This window comes from Meleagris gallopavo, chromosome 26 (assembly GCF_000146605.3).
Source record: "Meleagris gallopavo isolate NT-WF06-2002-E0010 breed Aviagen turkey brand Nicholas breeding stock chromosome 26, Turkey_5.1, whole genome shotgun sequence".
NCBI lineage: Eukaryota > Metazoa > Chordata > Aves > Galliformes > Phasianidae > Meleagris > Meleagris gallopavo.
This window is the reverse complement of record NC_015036.2, coordinates 5880860-5899768: the sequence shown is the minus strand read 5'-3', so window position 1 is coordinate 5899768 and position 18909 is coordinate 5880860. Positions and strand designations below refer to the sequence as shown.

General features: G+C 45.4%; 1 protein-coding gene across 1 annotated transcript in view; it reads left to right on the top strand.

Annotated features, from left to right (window-relative positions):
- NCAM1 (neural cell adhesion molecule 1) overlaps nt 1-18909 on the top strand; it is a 93096-nt gene that overhangs the window by 45499 nt on the left and 28688 nt on the right. The window contains exons 4-15 of the mRNA XM_031556850.1: nt 4625-4699; nt 6219-6437; nt 7005-7148; nt 8004-8141; nt 8615-8732; nt 9090-9259; nt 9386-9528; nt 13341-13370; nt 16726-16876; nt 17462-17646; nt 17987-18083; nt 18409-18579. Of these exons, the coding sequence (XP_031412710.1) occupies nt 4625-4699; nt 6219-6437; nt 7005-7148; nt 8004-8141; nt 8615-8732; nt 9090-9259; nt 9386-9528; nt 13341-13370; nt 16726-16876; nt 17462-17646; nt 17987-18083; nt 18409-18579 (1641 nt within the window). The remainder of the gene's footprint in view (nt 1-4624; nt 4700-6218; nt 6438-7004; nt 7149-8003; nt 8142-8614; nt 8733-9089; nt 9260-9385; nt 9529-13340; nt 13371-16725; nt 16877-17461; nt 17647-17986; nt 18084-18408; nt 18580-18909) is intronic.

Here is an 18909-nt window from a genome sequence, read left to right as displayed (position 1 = left end):
CAGGTGAGGTGTCACAGCGCACAGCAGAGGGGCAGGAGCACCTCCCTGCCTGCTGCCCGCGCTGCTCTGGCTGCAGCCCATTAAAACTCATTTGAACATTGGTGTGTTTTCTCTTAGCTTCCTGGGCACACTGCAAAGTAATCCAGAGGAAAAGCACTGGGCACACACAAGTGGTGTGCTTTTGGCTGGTTTACTGCTGGACTACCGTAGGGGTGAGTTCTTACAAATACAGCTGTTGGTGTCACAGCTCTGTGTTTCCAGACTTGTTTGTTGCAGTCCTGGCTGATGAGCTTCTACAAAGGGATGAGTCCCTTTCTTTCTGAATCTCCCCTCTGCCTGCTGCAGGCACTGTGCTTGCTGAGGTCACAGCAGTTCTTTCCTGCTAACCACAAAGTGCTCCATCAGTTTTCTCTCTCGGACTATTACTGGAACCGCTGCAGAAAAGCAGATGAGAATCCTGAGCGTTTGGGGAATTGTTCCATCAAGCTCGAGGGTGCTGAAAGCTGCTTAGATCCAGTTGATCCCAATAATTCCTCATCTGGATGGATTGAAGCAGGATTCTTGGCAAGGATATAGCGGAGGCAACGCTTCATTCTGTGCTTGCTGTCACAAAAGCAATTCATCTGGCTCTCGGATTTATGGCTTGGGTCCGTGTGATGAAAGGTTCAGTGTTACTGTGTGCTCTGATTCAGAAAGGCAGCAGTGTGGGCATCAGCCTTCCTGCATGTAAGATGGAGCGGTGCCTGTGAAGCCAGAGGGGTGCAGAACCAATTCCCAGCGATGAGCACACGCACCTCTGCTGCTCGTGGCACGTTGCTTAGCAGGTGCAGCCTGCCGTGCTAGCCTCAGTCATAGCCCAGCAGGGAGACTTCCCTGCCTTGTACTGAAATCATGGCTTAATTTGGGCTCATTTCTTTGTTTAAATGCAAAACTAATTGTATTTAACCGCAGATGAATGTGAAGTTACATTAACAGTTTTTCAAATCAAAGGGGAGTTATTCAGTGTTATTTGGGAGCTGGGAACTTTGCAACCAGATAAGAGATATGGGGGAGGGCAGACCTATAAAAAGTGTTATTGTGCCATTATGAAGAGCCTTTTTAATGCAGTTATTATGCAATGCTAAAAAGGCCCTTATTTCTGGAAGTTCGAAGTGGAATATAAATGGCCTTACGGTGTCTGTTAAATGAAGAGTGGGGAAAAACAGTCTCTGTTCCTCTGAACGGCAGAGCAAAAATAATAATTAGTGATTACAATCCATGTTGGTGCTGAGTTTGTTAGCCTGATCATATACCAAGCAACGAAGTAGCAGGTAGGGAACAATTGTTGGTGTAATTTAAGGCATGTTCGTTGTTAGGATGAACCCATTTATCCAGGTTATGAGGTCAACAAATTGTTTCAACCTGCCTTTATCAGTAGAACAATTAGAGTTGAATTCTCCCTGGTGCAAAATAAAGGCTGTAGATGAGCTGAATATGAATAATTCAGAGGAACGTTCTGCTCAGGTAGTGCCTGATTTCCAGAAGTGCCTTTCAGTCTCCCTGACTCGAGGGCTTCTGGATGCACTCAGCTGGGTTCCTGTGTGCTTAGTGGTATTACTGAGGGTCTGCAGGGCAAGTGAGCTGCATGGAGTGTCCCTGCAGGGCAGAAGGAATTGGGGAACAGCTCTCTGCTGAATAATTCACCCTTTGCACAGGAGAGACTGAATCAGCAGAGCAGAAGGGTCAGCCCAGCAGTGCTGCTGTTCTGCCCTGGTTTTCCAGCCTGCTTAGTACTGGGGCACTGCCTACCACTGGCTTTGTAGTCACACAGTCACTGTTTAATAGCAGCATTTGATGAGACACTGACATGTTTAGAAGACAAATCAGTGCTTCTGACAGCAGCAGTGTGCTCAGTGACACCAGTGTTATGCAGCCTTCCTGGGGAAAGGTGGGTGTGTGAGGGGCAGGGATTCATGTGTCAGCACTTCCTCTCTTATAGTGAGCATTTGGGGGTCGGCCTTTTCTGCTTGTTTTAAAGCCTGTCCTGCGAAAGGAGTGAATGTGTGCTAGAAAGGAGATGAAAGCAGGGAGAGCAACCTAAAATAGACACAGTTCATCAAGCAGTGTGAGCCTGTCCCAGAACCAGAGACACAGCTGGTGGATTGTCACCTGCCTCACTGCTCCCTCTGTTCAGATGCTTCATCAGAAAATCCCGCATCTGTTCTTGTCTGTTTATCAGGAGTCCTTTGCTCTGTGTACAGCTCTGCGCTTGCTGTCCCAATTCCCTGGTTCATGCTTGTTTCCTGAGCACTGCAAGGAGCGTTGCCCCTGGCACGTAGCTGCTCGTTTCTGAAGCAGAGCACGTTCTTTGAAAACCCAGGTGTATTTGGCAGCTGGAGGAATGCCTCTGTGGCCTGGTGCGTGCACGGTGGCATGGAAACACCCAGCACAACAGACAAAGTACTTGCAGTGAAGTTGCCAAGATGTGCTCTAGCTGCATGGGAGAGAGGAATAGCTCCATTAATGGCCGCAGTCTAGAAATAAAAACTATTCGCTCAGGCCTCTTGAGATTCACACTTGAGCTGGACTTGTTAGGCCACAGCAATGCTGCAGCATCAGGACCTAGCTGAAGGAAATCCAGAAATTGATTACATTTTCTGTCTAATGTATGATTGTATATGAACAGGAAAATGGGGAGCTATCGTTGAACCTCAGAACGGCTGAGGTGGGAGGGGAGCCCAAAGCCCAGCCAGTGCCACCCCCGGCCATGGGCAGGGCTGCCCCCCACCAGCTCAGGCTGCCCAGGGCCCCATCCCACCTGGCCTGGAGTGCCTGCAGGGATGGGGCACCACAGCTCTCTGCTTTCCTTTTTCATTTGCTTAGCACTAGTATAATTCAAACCATAAAAGAAACAGTCACACGGGATATGCAACACAGGCCGGAAGTTTGAGTAGCTTTCATCTGGGCTTTTTAACTTACTTTGAAGTGATTGTTGATTTCCTATCCTCAATGTATTGAAGCAGGATTGTTTTGATACATGTAGCAACCTTGGATTTTCTTGTGCACATGCAGAAAATGGTTGAAGTTGTAGGGGAACTTGTGGAGATCATCTGTTCCAACCTTGTGCTAAAGCTGTTCCACCTAAAGCATGTTGTAGGCTGAAAGGATTTAGGGAACAAGAAATGGACACCAAGAAGTATACCTGCAAAAGGAGGCCATTTAGTCCTTGTTGCAGTGAACCTAATAAACCTTAAGTCTTTTATTATATCTGGTTCTTTGTATTTGCAGCTCTGTCTGGGAGTGAATTATACTGAAGTAGTATAGTTGAGAGGAATTAGATTAGCCAGCAATAAAACAGGCTGAATGCAAGAGCTGAAAGGGCAACTGCGCTTCATTGAAAACAGCAGGGAGAGAGAGAGTGCCCTCAGACAAAACATATGAGTTAAATAAAGATGTCCTAAGGGAGATCTCAAAGGCCTAAGAATTATTTTCATTTCTTTCTGGAATTATTATCTAACTTAGATTGTTTTTAAGTGATTCTTTAGGGATGGAGCTGCAGTCAGTTGCAGGGAGCATAGAAGTGCACCATCTTTTGCTGAGTCCAGGTTACAAGCAAACAGGTAATAGATGCTTCACCCAGAAGTGTTAATCATAGACTCACCAAGGTTGGAAAACACCTCCAAGATCACCCAGTTCAACAGTCTGCCTGTCACCACCATTTCCCCACTAAACCATGTCCCTTAGTACCAGATCTAAATGTTTCTTGGACACTTCAGGGACAGTGACACCACGACTTCCATGGGCAGCCCATTCCAATGCCCAGCCACTTTTTCCTGACATTCAGCCTGAACCTCCCTCAGTGCAACTTGAGGCCATCTTTCCATGCGGGAGAATTATTTCTGCTGCCACAAACAAAAGCACAGCCCCAGCCTAAAAGCCAAGAGTTGATGATCTCCTGTGAGAAGACGGCAAAAGAGACCAAAATATTGCTACTGCTTTTCAGTAGGACAAAGTAAGGGGAAGTGTGCCTGGATTAATTTGGAAGCAAGTCTCAGCCACTTCTGTAAAGGCAGAAAGGACAACAGTCAGTGGTTGTTGTCAGTGTTTTGGAGATTTCTTTCTTAATGCAGGCATGCTCTGGCTGCTGTAGATATCCATCTGGGGTTCATTGGCTGTTTGGACTTGGAAAATGCTGCAGAGAACCCAGAGTATGCCGGTGGCTCCCAACCATGACTGATGGTTGGGCTTGTAAGAATGTGGTGTCGGAGCAAGAAGTCAACTCCAAAGCAAAGAGAATGGCTGCCAGAACAGGTTTGTGAACCAGTTCCAATCAGTGTTCAGGGATGTGCTTAAAGGCTGTGTGCCGTCACTGCTCCCAGTGTTGTACTGTGGATAGGGATTTGAAGGGAAATCGGCGCTTTCTGTATCATTTGATGTGGCTTTATGTTGGGCTGGAAGTGACTCTGAATGTTTGCAGGTGTCCCAGAGGTCTGTGGCACTGTCTGCTCAGATACATATTGATAAAGAGCCAAATGTGCTCCACCCAATGCTCTTCAGTCGGATGAGTTGGAATCCTGGCCAAGCTTCTTTGCTGAAGACAGCTGCTGTTGTCTAAACCTCTTCTGTGTGCTCCTTTCTTTTGCAGCCTCTCTACAAGTGGATATTGTTCCAAGTCAGGGAGAGATCAGCGTTGGAGAATCCAAGTTCTTCTTATGTCAGGGTGAGTGCTGGCTTATGGCATAGGGTGTCTGCACGTCTGGGTTTGCTGGGAAGGCCGATCTGCATGTTAGGTCTGAGATAAAAGGTCTGCTGCTTAGTCAGGCTGTAGGGTTTCTTGCTTTCTTTCTCATATGCCCTCAGATATGATAAGATTTAAGTGTAAAAGGCAACGTGTGGTGTTTGCTGGGAAGAGTAAATACACTCTCCCTTGAGAGCTGGCAGCAGAAAGCAGCTCCAGTAAACAGCTTTTAAAATGGGAAAAGAAACAAAACAGCAAATTAAGTGTTGCCTCTGTGCTGGAGCAATAGCCACAACAATGACACTTTGCATCGTTCCACAGCTCCTTGGTCTTTTGAGTTTAGAATTAAGCTTGATTTTTGGTTGTTAATTTTTTTCCAAATTATATCTCTAGCCCATTGCTAAGAGAAGCAATGGGAATTTCCAGGTCACTTGAGAGTCATCACCTCAGCAACTAAGGATTTTAATGCCGCTGAAAATCTTTTTTTGTGACAAAAGTTTGTGTTTGAGCAGCTCCCTTACTGCACCGTGTGCTGCAGTGCTGACACATTCCCTGCGCCCCAAAGACGTTTTTTCAATTTGATGATGTTTTTCAAATTAGTACTTGTCCTGTTCAAAGCAGCTGGCCTGGTTTCTGATGGGAGGAACTGCTGTGTTGGCACCCCAACGTGATAGCATCCTGGGGCATGACATATAGCTAAAAGGTGATTAGTGAGCTCTGGGAGCAAAATGCCATCAGTTCTTCGAGAGCATACCAACAGGAACAAGTGAGGTTGTCTGATCCAGGGATGCTTCACTGCAGAGTAATTAGTTAATGCCAGAGCTTTGAAAGCAAAAGCATACTCTTAATAAGTGCTGTTGTGATGATGCATACCTTCAGAAAAGTTTGAGATCAGTTAAAGCCCCTGCAGTAATAGGAACCTGTCCCAAATAACGGAGCCACATGGGGGAATGCAGAGGGATGAGCTGCAAGAGGGAGGCAGCCTGAACCAATTAGTGACAATACTTGCTTACATTGAATGCAGTAAAAGGTTTAACCTGATGAACACCAGAGCTGCTGCTACGGCATCATCACAATTTTGATACACAAAGCAGCAAATACACATATCTGTCAAAAATACGGCAGAATTGGAGCAGAAAGACGTGGTTTGGTTTTTTGCTCTCAAACTGACCAATGTGGGGCTTGCACAGTGGAGGGGCTGGGACGTAAAATTCCAGGATGCATAGAAGGTCATTCTGAAATGAAATGAAATTGTTCCCCTTTAGATTTCAAGAAACAACCTAATGTAACTTCTGCACAATAGCAGCTGACCATTCACAGTGCTGTGAGAGAATTTTCTCGGTTTGCTTCTCGGGTACCAGAAGCCCTTCTTCCCTTGGGTCAGTTTTCCACAAAGTGCTACTGGTTGTATTCAATTCCCTACTGCTGGTATTTAATTTCCTTTGTGCATGTTAGTTGGGAACTCACTTCAGTTTGCTTTGTTTTCTTTTATTCTCTGCAGTGGCAGGGGAAGCCAAATACAAAGACATTTCCTGGTTTTCCCCTAATGGTGAGAAGCTGACGCCCAACCAGCAGCACATCTCAGTGGTGCGAAACGATGACTTCTCCTCCACCCTCACCATCTACAATGCCAACATTGATGATGCTGGCATCTATAAATGTGTTGTCAGCAGTGTGGAGGAGGGAGACTCTGAAGCCACCGTCAATGTGAAAATCTTCCGTAAGAGAACAACTCCAGGGCTACTTTCTGGGTTTCCCTGCACATATATGAGGCAAGATTAGGCAGGGGGAAACACCTTACCTTCCTACCAAAAGCTATTATTGCTGAAGGGGAGAAATGAGGTTCGAAAAGGAGCATTAAGAAGATTCTCCTCCTTTCTTGGTTTTGAGGAGGAGGTGGATGTTGAGACCTTTGTTTGTCAGGTGTTTACCAGCTTGCCTACTGCTTAAATTCTTCTGAAGGATCAGAGAGCAAAAGGCAGAAGGAGAAGATTCTAGTGCATCATAAATGTGTAGGAGGAGGAAGTGTACATGGCAGTTCCGTGAGTGACAAACACACTGTGAGAGTTGGGCTGTTGCTCCCAAGTTAAATGGGGTTCTGATGTTGCAGTGCAGTGTGTTGAGTCAAGTGCAGCTGTATCCTCCTCTCTGGGGCATGCAGGTTTCCATAGAACAAGCCCTCTGGGGTTTCATTGCTTTTTTTCAAGCTTGAGTTGGGTTGAGTTGGGAACACAGCTTGATATGTGCTGAAAAAGCTGCAGCAACTTTCTCCTTCCATTGCTTTCAGAAAAGCTCATGTTCAAGAATGCCCCCACTCCTCAGGAGTTCAAGGAAGGGGATGATGCTGTGATTGTGTGTGATGTGGTCAGCTCGCTGCCTCCTACCATCATCTGGAAACACAAAGGCAGGGATGTCATCCTAAAAAAAGATGGTAAGGTGCAAGATATACTGGTGCTTGTCCATTTAGGGGTCAAATATCCATCTCCCAGCAAGTTCATACCTTCTTGTTCTCCTGTACCCCTTGTACAGTCACAAGGAAGAAGGGGAAGCCATTTGTATGTTACCCAAGGTCTTAGGATGTGAACATCATTATTCCAGGTGCTTTGATTTGGGAATGGTAGGAATATAATGTTCCCATGGGGATGACCATCAGGCTTTGATGCTGCAATAAAAATGCTAGAAGCATTTTTTGGATTTAAAAAATGAAAACAAAACCATCAGGACAGAAAAGCTGTATGTTGTGATGCTCTACTCTACAGTATTTCTAAGGAAATGGCTGAAAGCTCCTAGCAAGTATTTCCCTTTCATTCAAAATGCTACAGACTGTCTTTCCCAGAGTGGCATTTCACTGGCAGTGAGGAGTCCAGTGCTTGCCTGCAACTGAGCACTGGTACCTCACCTCTCTTTCCAACATCAGCTTCTTACAGGCACAAGGGAACTGTAGTAAGACTCAGACTCTTCCCTCACTCAGCAAGAGGGGCAAGTGTTAACGTGATTCTTGTTTGATATTAGTTAAATGTAAATGTGTTTGTGTATCTTTATTTATCTCTCTGTACTTTGAGTGTAAAACACAGAGCAGTTTGTCTGCTACCTTTGTCTGATTTCTTTCTTGGTAATGTCAGATCTGACTGCAGCAGTATCTCCATTTTAACGTGATGCGAAAGGAAGTTTCATTGCATTCAGCCTTCCCTCCAACTCAGGAAGGGTGAGGGGAGGTGGAGAACCTGTTTTGTGCAGTGAGCTTTCCCAGGGATCTTTGGATGAACCTTCCTTTTCTCTCTTCTAGTTCGGTTTATAGTGCTGTCCAACAACTACCTGCAGATCCGGGGAATCAAGAAAACAGATGAAGGGACGTACCGCTGTGAGGGCCGCATCCTGGCTCGTGGGGAGATCAACTTCAAAGATATTCAGGTCATTGTAAATGGTGAGTGGCAACAGAGTTAAGAGCAGTAAGTGACAAAGGTCTGTACCATCTGCACTCCAGACTGCTGATGGAAATGTTATCCACATTCACACACAGAGGTTACTATCTATCAGCTTACTAATCTTTCTCTGCTGTGTCAAATAAAAGCATCCATGGTTACCAAATGTGTACTGGAAATGATCATATCCAGAGTAAGTTTAAGTGCCTAACGACTTAGTGAGGTGTTGAGGCTTACAAGTGGTTTTGTCGACAGCACAGATTTTCTGTGCATCTCTCCATCCTCACACCAGTTGCTTTGGAGAGCTCATCCATCAAACCTGACAGTTGAAACCTGCACGTGGCAGCTGAAAGGGTTTGAATCGCTAGTGACATCTGTCTATATTGCTGAGATTTAGTTAGACTTCCAGGCCTCGTTCTTGCTCACATCTTCTGTCTCCCCTTTCTAACTTCAGTGTGGTTTCCTTCTCTTCTAGTACCTCCTTCTGTGCGTGCCAGGCAGAGCACTATGAACGCCACTGCCAACCTCAGCCAGTCTGTCACCTTAGCATGTGATGCTGATGGCTTTCCTGAGCCAACCATGACGTGGACAAAGTAAGATGTTATATGCAGTGTCCTGATTCTTTGTGAGCATGGATGTTTTCAATAAGGCCCTGGAAAACCAGGCAGGAGGGAAAACCTTTTAACCACAATGACATGAATCCATTTTTCTCCCAAGAGTAGGAATGACCTCCTAGCAGGGAATTGCAGTTAGTTTTGGTTATGAGTTAATGTTGATAGGCAGCGAAGCACCACACAGCAGCTCTTCCCTCCCACTGTTGGGAAGAGGTGGAGATACCTCTGACACTGAGTTTCAGTGTAGTAACGCAGTTCTCATTAACATAAAACCTCACAAGCAGCATTTGACTGCTTCTCCTCCCCATCACAGCCAGTGTGCTTTGTGCCCTGCAGGGATGGAGAGCCGATAGAGCAGGAGGATAATGAAGAGAAATACAGTTTTAACTACGATGGGTCTGAGCTGATCATCAAGAAGGTGGATAAGAGTGATGAAGCAGAGTACATCTGCATCGCTGAGAACAAGGCTGGCGAGCAGGATGCCACCATTCATCTCAAAGTCTTTGGTGAGCTTTTGCCTGTTCAAAAACCCTCTTTTCCCTTCATGTTGCTTGTTTCAGACATTGCTGTTTACAGACGGGCTTCATTATGAGCAGCAACTGAGTGAAGGTTGTTTTTATTTTTCTTTCCAGCAAAACCCAAAATCACGTATGTGGAGAACAAAACAGCTATGGAGCTGGAGGATCAGATCACACTGACCTGTGAGGCATCTGGGGACCCAATCCCTTCCATCACGTGGAAAACTTCCACCCGGAACATCAGCAATGAAGAGAAGGTACCACCACTCCCAAGACCCTGGTCTTTTGGGCAGGGGTCAGTGCTGCATGATGGCAACAGGCAAATGGAGATCAAGGTGCTTCCCCCCTCCATAGTGAGAATGCTTGCGGTCCTGCAGAATAACTGCTGGAGGCCAGCTCTGTAGCTGAAGTAATCCCATGGGTGTCCTTTTTACAAAGAGCAATCACAGTTTGTAACAAAACTGAGACTGTGCTTTTTAATTCCTGCTTGTATTGGCCTGAGCTGAATTTGTTTGCAAAGCAATAAGACCTGGACCCTCCTTGGAGGAGTTTCATGGTGGACATAGAGATACAGGACTTCTGAAAGGGTTTCCAAGCTGAGACATGGGAATGAGCGCCCTGATTCCAGTGTTGTCCATGCTGTCATCATGAAGATGATTTCACTGGGGAGGGTGGCAGGTGAAGAGGTGTGGGATATTCTTTCAAAAATGCAGTGGACCAAAATGAACCTGTTAATTCATTCTTGCTCTTCTTTATTGTATGCTAACTCTACACGTACTTGAAGCACAAAAGCCTGGCTGCCTTTGTGTTCACTTGTTTTGTTGATCACATCAAAACCATTTTGTTCTTAAAAGGCAAAAATAATTAGCAGTTTTTCTCTTTTAGAAGGGTGCTGTTTCATTTATTTTATTATTATTGGCTGTAATTCCCTTTTACCAGAGAAGATTAGGATGCACTTTGTTACTCTGGATATTACATAATAGTTATGTAAGAAGTTGACTAGGAGGCATAGTATAGAGCTGAAGGAAGCTTAGACACGAGTTAGAGTAGGGAGTTACTGCTTATTAATAGTCCTATAACGACAGGATGCTTCAAGGCTCAGCTCACGTGGGAATGTCAGGGGCCTGACTTGGTATGAAGGTAGCAGCTGACAGCCTGCAAGTCTCAGAGGCAACGGCTGTCAGTCATTTGGAGGTAACCACTCTTAGTCATCCACATTCTGCTCCGTTCCTCCTAAATGAGCTTTTTGTATTGCCCCCATGATGTCAGCTCTTCACTGTGTTAATGTGGAACTTTTTCAATCAGGGTGCCCTCTGCAGAGAAATGTTAGTATCTTCTGTATTCAGGAGTTTGTGTGGATCCCTGCAGCATTTCGGGAGAGATTCCTGTTGCCTTTGAAAGCCCTTGGCTTGGTCTCTTAGCACAGCCTGTGGTCTTTTCTCAGTCTAGAAGGGTGATGGGAAGAGTTAAATGCCTCCTTTGCTTCCAGCACTAGGGTTTGGATCACAGCCAGGGAGAAGAGCTTTGTCAGGAAGAAGAATATAAGACCTGAAATAAGGCTCAATCGAGTAGAAGTCTGTAGGAGTGCCTGTTTGCAGGGAGTCCTGTCTGTCAAGCCTAATTAAGCTAACAAGACCTCAGTGGCAAAACTGCTAACCATTTTTGAGACTCATATATTCTATATCCTTTTTAATGCAGTTGAATCAGTGATCAGTGTTAAAGAATGACATTATATGTTCTGGTAATATCTTAGTAGATGGGGAGAAAATCAAAGGTTTGAGGTACCACCGTGTTGTTCATGTATGGATTCAAACCTTTAGGGCAAAGATTTGCTGTCATACAACATTCACTTTCTAGGCAGGATTTTCTTCCCTTTCTCTCTCTCTTTTTTTTTTTTGGTTGTTGTTTTCTTTTTTAATTTAAACTTTTTCCCATTCTCTGTGGGTAAATGGTACAGACTTCCAGAAAATTCTCAGGACAAAATAGCTCTATTGGACATTCCATGCTGTGTACAGCCTTTGTGATGCACTTTGATTGTGAATGTAGAAATGTGTTATCTAGGAGAAGTTTTATCCCTGTCTGAAATTCTTGTTTGTCCCTACTGCAAAAGATAGCAAGAGCTATAAGCCATAGGAAGTCATTAACATAAATGTCAAGCCATTTAAAGTCATTTTATCTTTCCTCAACTATTTATTGCTGTGCCGTTGTGGGGAGGAAGAATGTGGGGTTTTTTTGTTACCAGATGTAATGCTGATTAAGCCAGTATGCCATATTCCTCATCACCTCCACTACATTTCCTCCCTTTGTAAAAGATGTGTCAGTGTGCGTAGTTTGGATCTGTTGTACATTGGTGTTCCTAAGTTTTAAGATTTCCGTGGCAGCAGCTGAACCTGTGGTGTGAGCCTCCCTGGCCTGCCATGCCAGCTCTCAGTACCTGCATCACATTTCTGTTTTCACAATAGCAAGTCATCCTTCCCAAATGGAAGGGAAGATGTGTGAGTTTCTTGATTTTCCTCTGGGAAACCCACATTGAACAGATTGGAGCTTGTATGTCTCTTGGCCTTGGTGAGGAAGGGTTAAGATAGAAACTCTTCAGGATGGAGGCTCTGTTTCTGCCTTCTCCCCACACCCACCAGCCGCAGTACAAAGAAGCAGCAAACTGGGGGAATGTGGGAACTGGCTTCTTCCCTCCTTCATCTTCCTGGAGCCTGACAGAACACAGTGTAAAGGCACGTCTGCTCTTTTTACACCTCTGTGCTGGTGCTGTAGAACCTCATTGGAGAGAACTGAGAGGAGACTTGCATGGACATCAGTGAGGTGGTCCTGACTGGTTCTGGTAGTGACTGGTGCATGAAAAGGGAATGATGCTGAAACCTGATGATCCTGTTCGGTTTTCAGGGAACTTGTGCATAAGAGGATATAGATACATAGAAATTAAGAGATATGGAGTTTCTGGGCAGAGCCCCAGCCCACACGTGTGTTGGTGAGCTTTGTTTTTTCCACTGGAGAGCCCACCTCAAGCCTCCAATCAGAAGTAAATAGCCTGCTTTTGCCAAAGACTTCATAGAATTGTCTGTACCATTTGTTAATACTGAAGTCTCATAGTTTTCACTGCAAGCACTGTGGAAACAATACTGTGCTTTTTCTTCTCATTTCCTTAACTTTCATCTCCATTTCTGTAACATCACTCTTGTGTATGCTGTTATATCCACATGCCAGCAGTGCTTGTGCTATTGTGACTGTGATATTAGCAGGTGATTTTTGACTCCTGAATTGAAATGGATCAAGTTGTGATTGAAATAGACACTAGAATTTAAAACAAACAAGAACATTTGAAATTCATAGAGAAAAAGGGAACTCTGCAACTTTGGTCGTTGTGAACCAGAGTGAATATGGTCCACAGTGTTGCTCGTGTGTCTCTGAATGGCAATGTGTGTTTCTTGGTAAGGTTTGTGCATGTTTGACTGATGCCTGTTTGCTTAGTTGCCCCAAGTTGGATTGCAAGGATTGGGTGCACGTAGCCCTAAGCCTGATGAGCTGGGTGTGATGAACTGGAGGTGGGGGTCAGACTGTTGCAGTGCTCTGCAGTTCGAGGGCTCCCACTCCTCACAGTGTGCATGTCAACCCACACAAATGCATGAGCACATGAACCAGACAGGAGTTAATGGTAGTCGGTGTGTCCAGGTGGCAACCAGATCAATAGCTTATCTTTCAGTTAAGTGACCTTGGTTATCAGGATTATTTCCCTTGGATGCCTAGATGTGTTTCCAGAAAGGATGAGATGTGACAAGGGAAATAGTCACTCAGTTTTTAAAAACAGAGGCAGAGAAAGGGTTTAGGTATTGTTAGAATAATTTTGAGGATATTGAATTTTGAATGCAAGTCTAAATGCAAGTTCTGTTGGGAAATGGAAATTGCAATCACCCCACACACGAAATACACAGCTCGGAGCCTGCATGCACACAGACGTAGCGTGGTGCTTACACTGTGATACCTGAAAGCAACCTTTGATAAACTTGTATTGCTTTTTTTTTCTCCTGTTGTTGTGTTCTATATCTGCTCTCTCCAGGCTTCGTGGACCCGGCCCGAGAAACAAGAGGTATAATCTTATACCAGACCTTTAGCAAACTTCCTAGTTGTTCTTATTTTTGTTTTTTAAGCATTACAGATTAACAAATCTCTAGTCCAGCAACCACGCCAACTAAACCAGCATTAATAATACAAATAAATTAAGTACTGGTACTGAAGAGAAACAGCTAATAGTGTTAGAAGTTGCTTGGCATGTAGTTCTGCATCTCTGGATGAGCAAACTAGCTGTGTTGGGAGTGAGTAATCCTGGTTGTCACTTCAAAAAAGGAAAAAAAGTGCCGGGGGAGGGAGAAGAAAGGGAAGGCAAATCTGCAACCTAACAAATACAGCTTCGCCATTTCCTTCAGTGCTACAAGTGTGGATCATGCCCCTTTTCTGGAGTTTTAAGAGTTAGCTGCTGTGTGTATTGTGGGATAGTACCTTTTTTCTGAGATAGCCTCTTCTGCTCCAGCCAACTCATCTGTTTGCTCATGGCACCTCTTCAGTTTGGCCTTCTTTTAGAGGATAACTGCATCCTATTCTGTTTCAAAATCAATGCAATTAAATCTCTCCAAAGTTATTTTTTTTCCAGAAAATGCTCCCACTTACTGAATCATTGTCACTTGCCTTTAATTTTCAAGGGTCAGTGAAGGGGAACAGAAAATACAGTATGGTTTGTTGCTGTTTATGTTTCACATTCATTACTGTGTTGTAGAAATAATACTCATCTGCCATTAAGTGCACCTCATTGGTTTCAGTCATAAAAACACTGGATGCTTAAAAACTCAGTTAAAAGCAAAATTGTACCTCAGTTACATCCATGATCGGTGCTGCCTTCCTGCTAACTGGGTATTAGCTGAGCTTTGCAAGTATGAGGAGCTGCAGATGAGTTAGTGAAATGCAAGCACAGGGCTAGGAGAGGTCACCTCACTTTCTGTCCCTGGAGTTTGTGGCTGTGGTCAGGATTTCCAGGGGCTATCTGTAATGACCTCTCCTGTATGGAAAGTGGGCAAGGAAGACTGTGTTAGATTGGCATGGATGCTTTGGCTTGTGAAAGGATTGAGAAGTCCTACAGAGGGGAAGGGGAGGGTGCATTCCCTGCCTATCTCGTCTGTTCCCCCTTTTCACAGAAGCATTAACGTCTACTCAAGTTGTTGCTGCAGTGACTGTGCCACATGGCATGGCTGGAATTTGAAGAAAAACACCATTGTGCACCTCAGCCCCACCTGTAGCACTCAGCAATGTGGAACACCATCACACACTTCTCTGGAGAGGAGAGCGGTACCTGCAATCACAGAACTATAGAATGGCTTAGGTTGGAGGGGACCTTAAGGACCAGCACCCAACTCCCTGCCTCGGGCAGGGCTACCCCACCAGCTCAGGGTGCCCAGGGCCCCATCCATGGCCTTGCGATGGTGTGAGTTGTTGCCTGTGTCTCGTAGGTTGTCCCACCACTATGGGAAACATTGCTATGCAAAATTATGCAAAAATCTAAGCCAGGGCAGTTAGGTGAAGGGATTACAGGTGCCCACAGCTCTGGCTCACAGGTTTCTACCTCCCCCATGTCTCTAATAGCCTGGGATTGTTGATATCTGATGGTCTGAATCAGGAATGAAGAGAAGCAGCAGCATGATTTCTTGCGTGGAGATTATTCTCTTTGAATATTTTTTCCTAATCTTCCTTTTCCTTTACACATGCCTTTTGTACTAAGATACACAGCCACATCTTCAGGATTGGTTATATTACTGGTTAAGTTATTCATTTATCTGAACTGCCTAGCACTGTTCTGTTTGTATCGAATCCTGGAGAGACAGGTGACTCGACGTGAAGTCATCTTTGCTGTAGCGATCGTGGGCTGCTATTTTGCTATAGGTATAGATACACTCCTGCCTGATTGAGTCAGAGACCAACAGAGTGGTCACCTGCATCGTGAGCTAAAAGGCGAGGAAGCTTTGCAGATCTGAAGTCTTTACAGTCATGGATCCTCCTGCAGTAGTTTCAGAAGAGAGCTGGATCTTGCCTGTGTAAGATACCACAGTTATGGGGCCCTTCACCACTTCTAGGAAATGTGTTCTTGAAATAAATCAGTTTCCAGCAACATAAGGGACCACGGACAGAGAGGGCATAGAGTTTGTACCTTGTGGCATTGGCTGTAGTGGTCCTGTGTGCGTGGTAGAAGAGGTGCACATACTAACTGCTTTTGTGTCAAAAGATAATAACTTTCTTCGTTTGAAATTTGACTAGCTCAAATGGACTAGTGTTCAGAACTAGCAGAAGTAATGACTTTTTCTGTGTAGAAGCTTAGTCTCGCAGCTGTAGGCCCCCAGCTCAGAACAGAAGGATGCCTCAGGCCTGCAGGATCCGAGCACTTGAGGTATCAGAAACATATTTGGTGCTACAACTCAGTGCCTGTCTGTGTGATTTCCTCGAGGTTTATCCTCATAATCTCAGTGCTTGTCTCACATCCTTCAAGAAGCATCGTGCTCTTGGGGCTCTGATGGTCTGAAGAGTGGCAGCAGGGAGCTCAGTTTGTTGGAAACAGGATGAGAAAGCTTGTCCTTTAAAGCTTCCAAGCTGACCACATTTGCACAAGGATCAGCATGGAGGCTGTTTGCGTTGGATCCCTGAGTGGTTGCAATCCCTTTGGACAGATGACAGCCTGGATTTTACATTCCTTGTCTCTCACTGATGTCCCTGCACTCTCCTGCTTGTGGGAGCAATTTCTGAACTGGTTTACAATCAACAGAGTTTGCTCTAGAATTTTCTTAGAGCATCACAAGAACTTGAAGCAGGCTGTCTTTAGAAGGGTCCCACAGTTTGCTTGCCCTGTTTGCTGTACCTTGCTCTGTTTGGTGCTGTGCTCAAGTGAAAGCTCTGAGCTTTCATTTTGCCTGATTCAGCTCTGAGGTTTGGATCTGTTCTTACTAATGTCACTTCACGGATGCTGAAATAAAACAAGTATCAGTGAGAGAAGAGTAAGTCTCAAATTCTCTGAATGAAAACGGTACTAGTTACAGAGGTTTTCTGCAAAAGCATCCTGGCAAAAATGCTTTAACCAGAGCTGGATCTCCGCAGTTGTTAAGCTAAGAAGCAGCTTGATGTTATCCAGCTGTCCTCAGTTGTGTAGCAGCATCTGATACTTCAGTCCCTCATTTCTTTTCTTTTTGTTCCCGTTACCCGAGTGCTTTAATATGCTGTATTCAGATCTGTGCAACAAGGCTGAGCTGCTTTAGGAAGTGCTGTGCCCATGGTTTCACCCACCAGGTGATCGCTTCCAAGTGCTGAGCACTGGAGAGCTGCTGTGAGGTAGATTTGTGTTTTTTCTGTCCCTGAGCTGCAGCGCTGCCCAGAGCCCAACCCCTGACTCTCAGTTCCTTTCCTGCCAGACCCTGGATGGGCGCATCGTGGTGCGCAGCCACGCACGGGTTTCGTCCCTGACTCTCAAAGAAATCCAGTACACAGATGCCGGAGAGTACGTGTGCACAGCCAGCAACACCATCGGGCAGGACTCGCAGGCCATGTACCTCGAAGTGCAGTGTAAGTGGGTGAGGGGCAAGGCGTGTGGGATAGGGACGGGTGGGCAGGAGGGGATGATGTTTTCTGATGAGGTGGAGGCACCTACGAGTAGGGAAATCTGTATTGTTGTTGTTGTTGTTGTTGTTGTTGTTATATGCTGAGGGCGTGGGAAGCAGCTCAGTCTGAAATAATGCTGTTAGAGTTGCGTTTTGCTGTGTGCACACGTGCAAATGGTTGCACTAGTTGACTCCAGCTGAGACACTGTTTGCAACCTGGGAAGATCACAGGCCATGAATCTGCCGTGGGCTCATTCATGGAGGATATCAGCGTTGCACTTCCCCAGGCGTGTAGCTTGCTGTCTGCTTGTCCTCCCACTCTGCATGAGGGACAGCCTTTGGTTCTGGGCAGATTTTTCCTGTGTCCTTCAGCAAAAGACCACTACCAGCAGCAGCCCCCTGGATGAGAGGGCTGTCTCCTATCCCCACGTTAGGTTCCTTCTCCCACATCAGCCTGGGTCTCAGCCAAGGAGTTCTTGCGGTGAAGTTGGCTGGGCTCCTTCAGGAGTTTTTCTAGGTCATGTTGCCTTCACAAGAATGTTTGTTTCAGATGCTCCCAAGCTTCAGGGCCCTGTGGCCGTCTATACCTGGGAAGGGAATCAAGTGAACATCACCTGTGAGGTATTTGCTTACCCCAGTGCTGTCATCTCCTGGTTCCGGGATGGACAGCTGCTCCCCAGCTCAAACTACAGCAACATCAAGATCTACAATACTCCATCAGCAAGCTACCTGGAGGTGAGGAAAAGCACTAAGGGATGCGCAGCCAGGAAGTCTCAGTCCTACCAAGTATTTTGTTTCTGTTGCTAAAGCCCAGTCTTTCATCAGGGTGCCGTGTTAGTGGGCAGCAGGTTGTGCAGTATTTCTGGCACACGAATGCAAGGGGCATCAAGTCATGGAAACACCACCCCCTCCTTGCTTTTGACGTTCTGCTCACTGTAGTTCTCCCATCTGTGGGCAGCCCTCTGTGTCAGCACATGAATTTTATTATTACTTCCTTCCCCAATAAAACGCAAATGGCATTAGCAGAATGAAAAGTGCCTTCTGATCCAAACATGCACCTTAATCTCTTCTGTAGGTGACACCAGACTCTGAAAATGACTTTGGGAACTACAACTGCACTGCTGTAAACCGCATTGGCCAGGAATCTTCAGAGTTCATTCTTGTGCAGGCGGGTGAGCATCCCAGGCAGGGACATAAGGAAATGCTACTCTTCAGGTTGTCCTTTTTTCTTAATGGAAATATTTGATTTGAGAAAGTACTTTGAGTCTCTGACCTCTTATAGAAGACACAAGAATGAGGTTTCTACATTGCTTAATTAGTATTCTTAAAAGCTCTTTAAGGACTGTCACAGGCTGCCCTTGTCCTCTCCTTTATCAAGCCATGACTAGAGCGTTCTTGGTGTTCCTAGTTTTCTGCTTTCTCTGCCAGGATGGGAGCTGGTAGCCCTTGCTTCCTGCTGTCTGATGTATCACTGCTTGTTTCCCCTTCCTCCCCCAGATACTCCGTCCTCTCCTTCTATTGACAGAGTTGAGCCCTACTCTAGTACTGCCCGTGTGGAGTTTGATGAGCCTGAAGCTACTGGTGGGGTGCCCATCCTCAAATACAAAGCAGAGTGGAGAGCACTGGGTGAAGGAGAATGGCACTCAAGATTGTATGATGCAAAAGAAGGTAAGATGGTAAAGCAATATTAAAAAAAAAAAAAGTTACCTTCTCTATCTGCATCTCAAAACATCCCTTCTTTCCTTTTGGGGAAAGCTAGTGTGGAGGATTCTATAGCTTTGCAATTTCAGTAGCTACATTGAGGCCCCACACCTCAATGTAGCTTTAATGTTCTTTGTTTTTCAGTAACAGCTTGGTACAAGCAGAGTGCTGATTCCCTTTGATGTCTACTGTGAGCTCCACTACATCCCCTCTAGAAAGGCTGTGGCTCTGTCCCCCCCTAATCAATTCTTTCAAACAGAAATGGTAGCTCTGACCTTTATACTTGTCTTCACTGTT